This window comes from Meriones unguiculatus, chromosome 17, assembly GCF_030254825.1.
Source record: "Meriones unguiculatus strain TT.TT164.6M chromosome 17, Bangor_MerUng_6.1, whole genome shotgun sequence".
Lineage (NCBI taxonomy): Eukaryota > Metazoa > Chordata > Mammalia > Rodentia > Muridae > Meriones > Meriones unguiculatus.
In genome coordinates this window covers 13,986,527-13,999,195 of record NC_083364.1, presented here as the reverse complement: position 1 = coordinate 13,999,195, position 12,669 = coordinate 13,986,527, and the positions used below count along the sequence as shown (strand labels likewise).

Here is a 12,669-nt window from a genome sequence, read left to right as displayed (position 1 = left end):
GATAGTGAGCACTTTCAAACACTGAGCCAGCACTCCAGCCCCTAAAGTGGGTTAAAGTCATTGAGCACGGTCAGTAAATGCTGGCTTCTTGATCTCGGTAGAATTGAACCTGAGTCACCTGTCTACCTATCCATCCATCCACCAATCTATCTATCCACCTATTTGATGTGTTTGTGTGTGCATGCTGTTGGGCGGTCACATGACAGCCCATGAGACTCACTTCTCCCCTACCGTGTAGTTTCTGGGGGACTGAACTTAGCTCATCAGCCTTGGCAGTAAGCACCTTTAACCACTTAAGGATATTGCCAGGTAAGCCTCAGTAAAATATCGCCATTTCTTTGATCTTGTATACAGCAGTAGCCAAAAAGGAGAACATTTGGTCCCTTCTGTGAAACTGAGTTGATGGAGCCACCTTATCAAGTGCTATACATATTCACTCTTAGGAACACACACTTACAGCTAGGTATGATTAACCTTTATTATTTATAAAAAATGAGCTTTCTAAAATATTAGTAAATTTCCACTTTAGTTCTGTTTTGAAGTGTTGGTACCAGTGAAGTAACATTTTTCTTCTTTGAATCTTTTCTTGTAAAGTTAGTCTTCTCCTTTTCTAAAATGGCAGGAAGCTCCTTCCAGTCCTTGATGAAGATAAAGGGGGCACCCATGGCCTTGAGTAACTGCAGAGGAGTGCTGTGGTGACTGGACATGTTTCCACAGTGGCCAGCTGTCATCACATCTTCTACCACAGGAATGGAGCCAAACGAGCAGGCCTCATATATTCTGTAACACTCTGTGTTCACTCCTACAGGACACAAAGTGAGGTCACTCTGAAGCAAAGCATCTTGGTAATTCTTAAGACTTTCATTTGTCTCCTGAGGCTGCCACCTAGGAAATTAAACAAACAACAAGGAAATCCCTGTAAGGTTTTACTTTCCTATGGCATCTTTTTTGAAGCAAATCTTTTAATGTCATTTATCAAAAATGTGAACACATCAGAGAGATGATAAATATGAGAGGCATTGAAAATGTTGGGCCAAACACATTTCTTAAAACTTCTTTAAGGTTTGGGGTGTGGGTATAGCCCAGCTGCTAGAACTCAGACCTAGTATTGATCATCATCTATCCATAAACTGGGTATATAATTCCCTAATTCTACAAGTTGGGAGGCATAGGAAGAATCAGGAGTTTAACATCATCCTGGGCTAAATACCGAGTTTGAGGCCAGCCTGTGCTACGTAAGACTACCTAAAAAAAGTTTTTTTTTTTGTTTTGAACATTTGGAAATAATCTGAACATTTTATTACTTTATATTTAAAAATATCCAGTGATCAATCTTCGAATGGGTATTATTCATTCAATCGTATTTCCGGAGTGCTGTGTCCTCTTGTCTTACTCTGATGCAGCTGTGCTTTATCCAGTGGTGGGCATTAGGTCTTTCAGTTAAGTCAGGACATTTTCTAGAAAGTCTGAAGCCCCAAGAACTGGTAGGGAGGCCAGCAAGGTGGAAGTAGGGGAACTTAGGCGAGCAGTCAAAAACCATGAAGTCTGCTTACAGAAGACTCAACTGTAGTGTTCTGAAGAGGGAACGACATAAGCAATAAACATTTTAACAATCAATCTGGCTGTGGTCTTGAGAATGGAATGAATATATAGGCCACATACATGCAGAAGCTGAGCCTGGCATTCTTTTCTATTTGTATTCTCTTAGTGAAATAAGCTCCAATCTCTAAAGGGAGACTGAGGAGGTGTCAAGAGGTTAGGACAGAAGGTATAAAGCAGTCTTTGAGGACGAAGGGGGAATACTTTAGGAAATATAGGAGTGATGGGTTCTTCAGCTTTCAAACTGTCTAAACTTATGCACAGCTGCGTGAGTATGGCTATGGGGTGGGCAGAAGGGGAGACTAGACAGGTAGGGCTTGCTAGATGGGGGAATTAGAAAGGGGAACATATATGCAGGGCTGGTTGACTGTAGAATTTAAGCTGTGTAATTCAGAAGTTGATACAGGGACAGGAAGAACAATCTGGGCATAGTAAAAACCATGTTGTAAATTCCAGCTGAACTGTGGAGTCCCATTACAGAGAATGAGTTGGAATGGCAAGATAGGATGATTACCAACAGAAATGCTAGAATTCCAGGTCATGGAGAAACCTTGTGGTATGTGAAATGCAAGTGGTCATTTAGGAAATGACCATAACAGGAAATGGCTGATCGAAGCCTATGATCTATAAAGGGGAGAAAGGAAAGAAACCTTATACCAAGGTGATAGAAGGATTGGCTAGACTTAGAAGTCACCAAGAATTCAGACAAGACTGGTGTCAGCCAGAGGGGCAATGGAGCTCCAGTCTTTAAGGAATCAGGGAGGTAAGGTGAAGGTGAAGGCTCAGGGCTACAGAGTTCCAGTTATACACACTGGCATGAGACTGAGAACTGGGGTTCCGGGTGCAGAAGGACAGAATGGTCTAGAAGCAGCAGGAGCACAGAGGGTACTACCTGACCTCTAGCTCAGCTCAACCAGAACCATTTTATTAGTGCTTGTCCTCCAGTAAGACTTTGCTCTCTCATACCACCTCTCACTCACCAGCCCTTCAGCTGCTGTGTAAGCACCCCCCTGCCTTATGTCCTTTGCCTTGGCTCCCCTCTCTAAATGGACCCTGCTGACTCTTGTGCCCTCTTCAGGCCTGTATATAATATAGCCCTCCACCTGGTGCTCTCCTTCGCTACCTGAAAACAAATGTTCTACCCTCCACCTCAGTCCTCTCTGTGGCCTTCTTGTCTTTAATTCTCTTCTCACACGTCATTACCATCTCCTGACACACACTGTTTTACTTGTCTCCTCCAACAAGTGCTATGAGGGCAATGTTTTTGTTTTGTTTTCACTGTTTTTATGAGTAAGATGGTTTTTGTCATTTGGCAGTTGTTTGATAACTCAGAGTAAATGAATTTAATACAATTACATTAACAGTAATTGTATTAAATTCATAGTAATTAGTGATATCCATCTAGAAGGCAATTTCTGTCACAATTAAAAAATAAATTTCTAGATCTAGAAGCATATGTTTTAGGCATCCATTCCCTGGCCACTCAGCTTTATACTCCATGTGTTTATTTAATAGCAAAAGAAATTATTGCAAAATGACTTTCATTACTCCATCAATACTTGCTTCCTGATTATAATGGGAAAGACTGGAGAAAAGCCAGTTTCCTAAGTTTTAGTTACTACTGTACCTTTAGACAGGAGGCTGGAATAAGCAGTTACCACTGTTTCTCTGGAAACCTATTTGTACACAAGGTGACATTCGGATTGGAGAGCAACAGGAAGGAACCATGCAAACATTGAACTTTCTGCTCTCTTGCAGAAACCCAACAAAGTTTATCACTTCCATCTTGTTTCAAAATGTTCATTAGTGCTTGTCTTGATGAGTTTTCATAGACAGTTCCTAAAAAATTACATATGTAGGGCCTCTCATCATGCAGCATCGACCAGCTGGCTTCAACCACGGGAAACTTTCTGTATCTATAAAAGCAAGTAATGAATTACTATATGGTAGGATGCCCCTCAGCTTGGCTTGTTAAGCCATCTGTTAAGGACAATGATTTCTAAGCACATTGTACACCATAGACATAAACAGTCCTATTTGTCCACTAAAAAGAAAATATACTGTTATAATCATGATCTCTGAAGAGTTAATTTCAAAAAAATTCCAAAGAATAAAACAATGAATAAAACCTGTGTTGGTATAACATTCTTTTGAAATGTATACACCTTACCCTTGTTCATTCAAATGCTGATTCCCCCCCCCCCATCTGTCTGGTTTCAATCTGGATATTGCCTTGTGATACTTATTTTAAGCATACTGTCTCAACTGTGTGCAAACATCCCAAAATAAAGAAATTAGACACAATATTGAGCTGAAAGGAGCCAGAGGACAGGAAAGAGGGGAGGAGCCAGAGGGCAGTGGGAGGAGAGGAGAGCTAGGAGAGAGAGCTGGAGGAGAGATCTTGGAACTACGTGGAGATGGCCTGGACATAATATTTCACAAAAAGCAAGTATAACATGGGAAATCTAAATGTTAGGAAACTATGAGGGCTTGGATGTTTAGGATGGAGTAATTATTGCCCAGCACTGTGTTCTAGGTTAACTAAATAAAGCCAGTCTCTATGTGGTGATTTCGTTATACAGATGTTAGGACTATCAGCAGTTTACTAGAAGATATATTAATCACTGCTTACAACAAACCTGTTATTCTACAGAGGGGGCTCATTCCATGGGCACTGGTTTGCATATAAATGTGTGCCTGTAGTCTATCCTATACACAAGATTATTATGGCATTTTGGGTCAAATAACTTTTTGTTTTAAAGAGTGCCATACACTGCACCATGTTTAATAACATTCCTGGGCTCTACCCCCTTGACACCAGTTGTTATAATTCCCCCTCTTCAGTTGAGACAACCAAAAGGTTTCCGGATGCTACCCAATGTCTCCTCATCGGGAACAGGGTGAGGTTGGCAACACCAAAATGACTATGCTTCTGTCTTCTATTAGGCGAGTAGGTGATGTTATACAATGTGGAAAAAGTATAAACATTTCTACAAATACAGGCTCTTTTCAATAAATAGATTTTTCTGAAGGTTGGGTGTACTTACAAAGTTTTTGAAATTTTAAGGCTGGTCCCAGCCTAAACCTGTTCGCCTGGAATGTTGTCCACATAGGGGTGGGAATACCTGTCCCTGGCATTTCTCTAGTGACATTTGTACAGCTAAAGCAGTCTGAATTCAGACATGGTGGTAACCAGTGACATAATAACGAATGTCGGATTTAATTCTATCAGTGAGATGATTCATTTCCTCAACAAATATGTGAGTACCTACTGTGTATAAGCATTATTTTAAAATTTACTTTTTTTAAATTTATGTGTATATTAGTATATTTGTGTGCCTGCTTGTCTCCATGTGTAGCCAAGCACCCACAGAGTTCAGAACAGGGATTCAGAGCCTTGGAACTGTAATCACACATGGCTATGAGACACAGAATATGGGTGCTTAGAACTGAATCTGAGTTTTCTATATGAGCAGTAATTGTTCTTAACTGCCCCAGCCACCTCTATAGCCCATTTCTACAGAACTATTTTAAATCTGGGAAGAAAACTCCTGACCTCAGAAAGTTTATATACTACTGAGAGCCTATCTCTTACTATTAAAAATCTATCCACAGAAAGTTTAAAAAATGTTTTCCATTTTTTTTAAACTGGAGGATGATTATATATTGAGGATCCTAAACTATCATTTAATTAACCTCTGCTTTTACAGTTGAGATTAACATCAAGTCAGCCAATCACAAACCCAAGGGAAGTCTATACAGTATATAAAAATATTGCCACAACAGTATTTGTTTAAACTAGAATTATGGCTCTGCCTTTGTTCATTCTCTGCTAAACCTCTCTTCAGGGCACTATTAAGCTTAAATTTTTATCCTATATCCATTTTTAGAACAAACAAGTACTCTTCATTTCTCCTCAGAAGATGGTAAAATACAACAAAGTAGTTACTATTGCCACTGAGGCTCTAGGCCACTCTTTTTGATGGTAGGAAAGATAGGCCTGCCTCATCACCAGTGAACCTACTGCCATTTAAAACACCATCTTCATGTGTGATGCATTAAATCAACCACTTTCTTTCAAATATGCAAATATTTCATAATCAAATATAACAGTGTATCAGAGGAAAAGATAACTGACTAGATTTGGATTTCTGCTTAATAGCACATGGGGAGGCTAAAGTCATAAATTCTATTATGCCAAATTGTCAAGCACATTACTAATTATGTAAGTCTGTATAAAATCTACAAACAAATTTGCAAATTCCAAACAAATTCAAATTCACATTATGAGTTTAAAAATAAAATAAAATAAAACACCATCTTCCCTGTTCTGTTCAGAACACCCGAGGGATGCCTTTCTTATCTTGTACTTACGTTGCTACACCTAAAGGCCACTGGAAAACATCTGTGCCATTAATCCAAGGGCTGTCGTATGTTATGAAAAGTAGGTCCACAAAGCCTCCATTTCTTTTGAGGAACTGCATTATCCAGTCATTGTCACAGTATTCATTTCCAAGCAAGACAACAGCCAGATGCTGCAGTTTCTGGGTTTGCATTAAATTCTGTGCATAAAGTAACCACTGGGTGGCATGGGAGATCTTTGCTTTTTCTCTTCCATTTAACACAAGGACCACATTGTCCACGTCTATGGAGAAGTACCCTGGAACCACACCCGGGCCAGTGATGAAGCTGTTGAAAACAACACACCACAAGCAAGAGATAAACAAAACTGAACAAAGAAAATTTCAATCGTTTTATATAAAATCTAGAATAAGATTTAATTAATATTCTTGTTGGAAGTGCAATTTGTATAATGCAAATTTTTCTGAGCAAGTGGGACAGAATAATAGAAAGCTTTGGATGTAGAAATTCAGCTAGTATATGAGAGTGGACTCTCATTTCTTCACTGAAGGCAAGGCATTAAGATACAATGTAAAGGAATGCATCAAGCTTCAGGAGATTCTGAGCATAATTAAAAGGATTTATGTGCATGCGTGCCAAGGCGTGCTTGTGACAGCCAGAGGACAACTTGGAGGAGTTGGTTCTCTCCTTCCACCATGCAGACCTTGGGGTTGAATTCAGGTTGTCTGAGTTAAGGGCAACCACTTTTACCTGGCAAGTCATCTTACCAGCCCTTAAAGGATAATTTTATGTAAATATGAAAGTACATAAAAATAAGTATTGAAAAATACTTATATATCTTCCATCAGTAGAAATATAAAAATCTGAGTGAGATTATACATTAAGTTCCTAATAGCAATTCTTTAGTGAAGAATAAAAAGAGTAAGAAACAAAGAAAAGGTTTTATTGGAAACTATTCTGTTAGGAGGAAAGTTAAACATAGAGAATTCCTGACAGCTGAGATATATTAAGTCTGAATGGTTAGCAAGTTGGAGAATGTTGTATTTTCTTCTTTGCAATATATTTTTAAGAGTCTTCATAAAAGGAATAGACATGCTCCAAAACTCACACTGTCATCTGCTGCCCCAAGCAATCACTGCCGCCGAATTGTTCTGAACTTTGGGAGTCAAAGTGCAAGGGAATGAGCAGTTGGGAAGTGAAAACAGTGAGTGGGGACAACCATTCTGAAATTCCGGATGAGGATCAACAGAATGTAGTGGGGGAGGAAAATGAAGGAGAGAGAGGCAGCACCTGACAGAACATGGTCTGAGAAGAGAAGGATGGAATGCACAGAACATCCTGGAGTAGGGAGATCACCTCCCAGAGAGCTCAGGGTGAGTGAAGGCTCGAGAGAGAAGGGGTATAGATGCCTGCACATCTAGTTAAGGGAGAGAATTACAGATGCCCTCACTCTCAGTGTGCTAGGAATAAGAATGTGCGCCCCACTCCCTGTCCATGTGGCGCTGGGAACCAAGCGCAGATGTGCGCATGTTCAGTGAGAGTGCTACTAACTGAGCTGTATTTCCAACCCTTAGCTTAAAACACGAAAATACACTAACATTATAAAAATAAGGCTTGTGTATGAGTAGTATAATGTACAGAATGAGTGTTGTGTTCTTTGTGTTCTAATTATCTAAGGTTATTACTGAAAATCCATTAACTGAAAATAATCATGTACAGAATTCTAATTTGCTCTTGTGGGTTACTCAGCATATGTGTAAGCATCAGAACTTACAATGTTCAATATATTTTTCTACCGCTTGCTTCAACTGAAAAATGTCTTCAGAGTAAGCACTTCCATATAGCGAGCCCAGAGGAATCATTTCAGTCCGAAGTAACTGTGCAAACAGTAGAGTTTTGAAACTCACTTAAGTTAGCTTAAGTGTAACTTGACTGAGACTACAACTTGCGATTCCATGAGACTTCATTCACTTTGCATACATTATCTACTACTATTCATTTTTTAATAAGGTATTTTAAAAGTCTGTCACAGAACTTGACTACAAAGTTCTCTAAGAGGAAAGAACAAGGTTTCTTCCATGATTGTAAAATCTTGCGTACAAACCTCAGAAAGGAAAACTGGGCTTAGACTTTCTTCGTGGTAGTTAACAATGTTTTCTATCACTGTGGTAATACCAAGTAATCATAAGCTTAGGGTGACAGGCATGACTGTGCCTTCAGGGAAGAAATGAGAGTCTCACATATTCCATTCTATAGACTAGTTGAATTCCAGAAACGTCTCTGCAAAGTTAGTCCACTGACATGTTCACTGCTCAACTACAAACACAGAAAGCAATTTATGCATGCAATAGACATTCACTTTTTTTTTTTTGTACTGGCCATTGAACCCAAGGTGTTGCACATTCTATGACAGCCTTCATGCCACTAAGATCCACTTACTCTTTCAAGCAGTGAAATCTAACTAGTATGAAGCTTAGGAGTATACACACAACCTACAATGAGATTAGAACAATGAGGCTAAATACTTGTTTACACTGCATGCATGATTCCTTTGAGAGAGTCAGCAATGACAGGCTAAGGAGCTAGCTGGGTTGGCAAAGTGCTTGTGCCGTGAGCATGAGGACCTAAGGACAATTCTTGAACTAAGATGAAAGGCTGATGTCGTGATGGAGAGGCAGATCCCTGGTGCTCACTGTCCAGACAGCCTAGCCTAATCAATGAGCTTCCACATAAACCTGTTCTCAAAACCAGCTGATAGCTGCAGGCTGCCGAGGTGTGTATGTGGGCACACATGTGAACATAAGGTTGAAGGGAGAAGTGATGGGTTGTACAGAGAAGGAACTGGAGGGGAGGGAATGCAGGTTGGACTGGATCATGTATTCATGATCTAACATGTATTCATGTCCTCATGTACTAACATTATATAAAATATTTAATTGAAGACAAACCGGGACAAGCCGGGTTCAGTGATGTACACCTGTAATCCCAAAACTGAGGAGGCAGAGGCAGGCAGATTGTTGTGAGTTTGAGGCCAGCCTGGTCTACAAAGCAAGTCCAGGGCAGCCAAGGCTACACAGAAAAACACTGTCTTGAAACAACAACAATAACAAAAATGAAGTAAACATGTAAAAACAACTAATATTTATTTCCGTTAAAAGCCAACTGGAAACAGTACCTTCATGATAAAACTATGTTTTTTCTAATTAAAATCACCTTAATTCTATTTGAAAATTAAGAAGTTATACAGTGATATGTAAGTTAAATAAAAGTAAAATCCTTAAAAGTCTTGGCATTGCACTGGTTTTTTAGAATCTAAAAATCAAAACAGAAACAGTTTTGAATTTTGGAAAAAAAAAGGAGCCTACATAATTACGTAAATCATAGTAGATATGACATAAAAATGTTTTAATAAGTAACAGTTGGACTCTGAGTATTTCCAGGTTAACCTAACTATGAACGAAAAGAAAATCATGAAAGTAATGTTTACTTTCGTCCTCTAAGGCATAGAACATTGTGTTCATTTACCAGTAAAGTGTATGAAATGCGGAACATGAAGTTTTCCATATCATTAGCTAAAACCAAAATAAGACTCTCCAGGATTTATTTACAGACTTTTAGTTTCTCTCTTCTCTGCACTGGGGACTGACCCCGGGGCCTGGCACATGCCAGGCAACTCATCTGCCACTGAGGCAGGTCTCCAGCTTTCCCTCCAAAATTACCTTGAAATGTCTAATTCAATAAGCAAACGTTTACTAAAGTGTAAGCAGGACCTATTTATTTATTTATTCATTCCCAGGATTGATTTCTGTTTTCTTCCCAAGCTGAAGCATAAAAATATAAAATAGGTTTATAGAAGTATAAATATACTGTGCATACTATATGATAAAATATAGAGCATACTTATGAGAGTACATTCCCTCCAGTAGGTCCATGAGGCGTCACGCGGCAGGCAAGGTCAGTGTTGTCTAATAGTACCTGTACTGTGTTCTTCCTACAATCAATTGTCCTTCCCTCCATTGCGCAGTCACATCTGGGGGATCAAGAGTGCCTTCGAAAACATGTTCCCACAGATACAAACCTGGTAGTCAAAGAACAAAACCAGACACATCTGCTGTCTCATCCATTTTAGAATGTTAGGAAAATGTATGTTTTATTCTTTTCTCTTTTTACTCTGAGCTGAGACGTTTCTCTCCATGGTCGGTTGCAGGCAGTGACTGAGACAATCCTCGATCATGTGTGGCAGCTTACTGTATGCGGGGCAGACTTCAGTGGCTGTAGTTGTAAAGATGACAGGACATTGTACTTATACCGAGGAACCCCAAATGTTCCTGAACCCTGGCTACCCATCATATTCTGAAGCAAAATGTATATTATAAACTAAAATACCATCATTATTAGAATTAATTTAATATCGTGACTGGAGAGACTAATTGTCTTGCGCTGAAGCTACAAGTACACCAAAGCATTTAGTGTGTCAAGGGGATAGATATCACCTCCCCATTTGCTCAGACATCCTTGATGGCATGATCCCATCTGCAAGCTGACAGACACTTCATCCTGTCTCCTAAGGGCAACCAGGATGCTTTGTTTTGTTACATGAGGTAACATTAATATGCAGGCCTACAACCTCTGAGAACCCCTTGTCAGTTATTTTGAAAGATATTCTTTGGTCCATTTCCATTATGCCATGCTCTTAAAGCCACACTAACAACCAGTATGAAAATGTGGGCCATTGTATAAAACATCCAAATGTGTCAGGCTAAATAATGCCCCGCTTCTCCAGGTCATACCCTAATCTCTAGATCCTTTGACTATTGTCTTACACAGCAGAGTGTCTCAATGTGACCTAGCTGCTGAGGTGCAGAGCCTTCCAGAGACACAGACACTCCCGCCTTGAGGAAGGCAGAAGCTGAAACGTTCTCAATGGCTCCATTGGCAGTTCGCTACAGCAGCCTCAGCAAACTGTAGTATGTGGGTAGAACACCTGGAAGGGAGGTGCCACTGTAACAAACAGTTATATGTGGAAGGGGCTTGGAAACTGGGAAAAGGGGGTGGCTGGAAGAACTCTGAAGAGTAACTTTATTTTTATTTTTATAAGCAAAGTCTACTTTAGATTGCCTGAAACAGACTGCAGAATAATTCAGATGCTCACAGTTCATTTAGTGAGCAAGACTCAGAAGAGAGCAAGGAACACAGTACAGAAAACCTACATTGCCTTAAGAACAGACTCCCTGAAACTGACTTGGTTAAAGGAAATACACAATCTAGCAAATTCCATACCAGGACAGGATACACTTTACACTGTCTTCTCATGCTTTTCCTCTTACACTGACTTACCAATGGCTGCTTTGCCCCACATTTGTACACTGTGTTCATGTTTCTCTTTTGTGTGTTTCTTTAATATTTGCAGATGATCTTCTGGGCTCCTCCAAGGGTCTTGGGTCACTTCTCCAGCCCCACCCCCTGCAGCACACACAGCTTGTCTTCTAAGCTCCAGAAGGCTCTATTCCATTGCTGTTGCTCTTCTTGGTGGTCATCTTATGTCACTGCAACTGGGATGGACTTCCCCAATAGCCTCTCAGAGGCTCTCTGCATGGTCCCTTTAATCCTGGGTCTTCAACTGCTGCTGAGGCTGCACCTTCAGCAGTGGCCTCTCCTGGCTTCTCACAGAGCCAAGTCTCAGCTGATCTCCACACTCCTTCATGCCTTCAAAACCAGTACCACCTGGGTGACTCATACACTACCAAGTTCTGTTGCCAACAGCCTTGGCCACCTCTGGAACACAGCGCCTGTGTGTTGACCCCGAGAAAACACTTTCCAGAAGGCTTTGAATTAATGATGCTGGGCTCCTAAGCACTGCTAGTTACTCAGCTGAGGCTGACCAGCACTGATTGTCTCAGTCACACAAAGCTTTGTCTTCAACGGTGCTGGCCTTTTGTTAATCACAGCTGATTCTTCAGCTCCAGCTGTACAGACACCACAGATTCCTCACACAAATAGCCCAGCAGAGTCTTTGCTTTCCTCTGAAACTTGACAAGCCAGGCCTCTATTGTCAGCACCACTCTCAACATCCTTATCTTCCAAGCTCCACCAGCTGCCCACTAAGCTGTCAACACTCAATGGTTTTTTCATCCAAAGTTTTAAGTCCTTCTGCAAACCTCCCAAAACATCACGGTCAGCTCAGTCTCACAGCAACACCCCATAATCCTGGTACCAACTTGTCTTAGTTAGGGCTGCTATTACTACAATGAAACACTGTGACCAACAAGAAAGTCAGGGAGGAAAAGGTTTATTTGACTTACATATCACTGAAGGAAGTCAGGACGGGAACTCAAGCAAGGCAGGGACGGACCTGGAGGCAGGAGCTAATGCAGAGGCCATGGAGGGGTGTTGCTTACTGGCTTGCTCCTCATGGCTTGCTCAGCCTGCTTTCTTAGAGAACTAGGACCATCAGCCCAGGGATGGCACCACTCAGGATGGGCTGGGCCCTTCCTCATCAATCACTAATGAAGAATATGACCTACAGCTGTATCTTATGGATCAATTGAGGCTCCCTCCTTTGAGATGACTCTAGCTCAGGTTAACAAAAGACTAGACAGGACAGATACCAAGGGACCTTGGGGATCTTCCTGCCTCTGCCTTTCCATCCCTGGGATTACTGTGTCCTGGGACAGAACTGGGACCTTTGGACCTTGTTCTTCTTTGCAA

At 40.7% G+C, this 12,669-nt stretch overlaps 1 protein-coding gene across 1 annotated transcript; it reads right to left on the bottom strand.

Annotated features, from left to right (window-relative positions):
• Positions 1 to 469: 469 nt before the first annotated feature.
• Positions 470 to 11,368, bottom strand: LOC132648675 (ribitol-5-phosphate xylosyltransferase 1-like; the record flags this gene model as incomplete). The annotated part of the gene is given in 6 exon segments (XM_060370893.1): positions 470 to 596; positions 598 to 885; positions 3,345 to 3,515; positions 5,974 to 6,288; positions 9,937 to 10,039; positions 11,299 to 11,368. Coding segments are annotated over 6 exon segments (1,074 nt in total), but the record flags the coding sequence as incomplete, so codon positions are not given.
• Between the last annotated feature and the right edge of the window lie 1,301 nt (positions 11,369 to 12,669).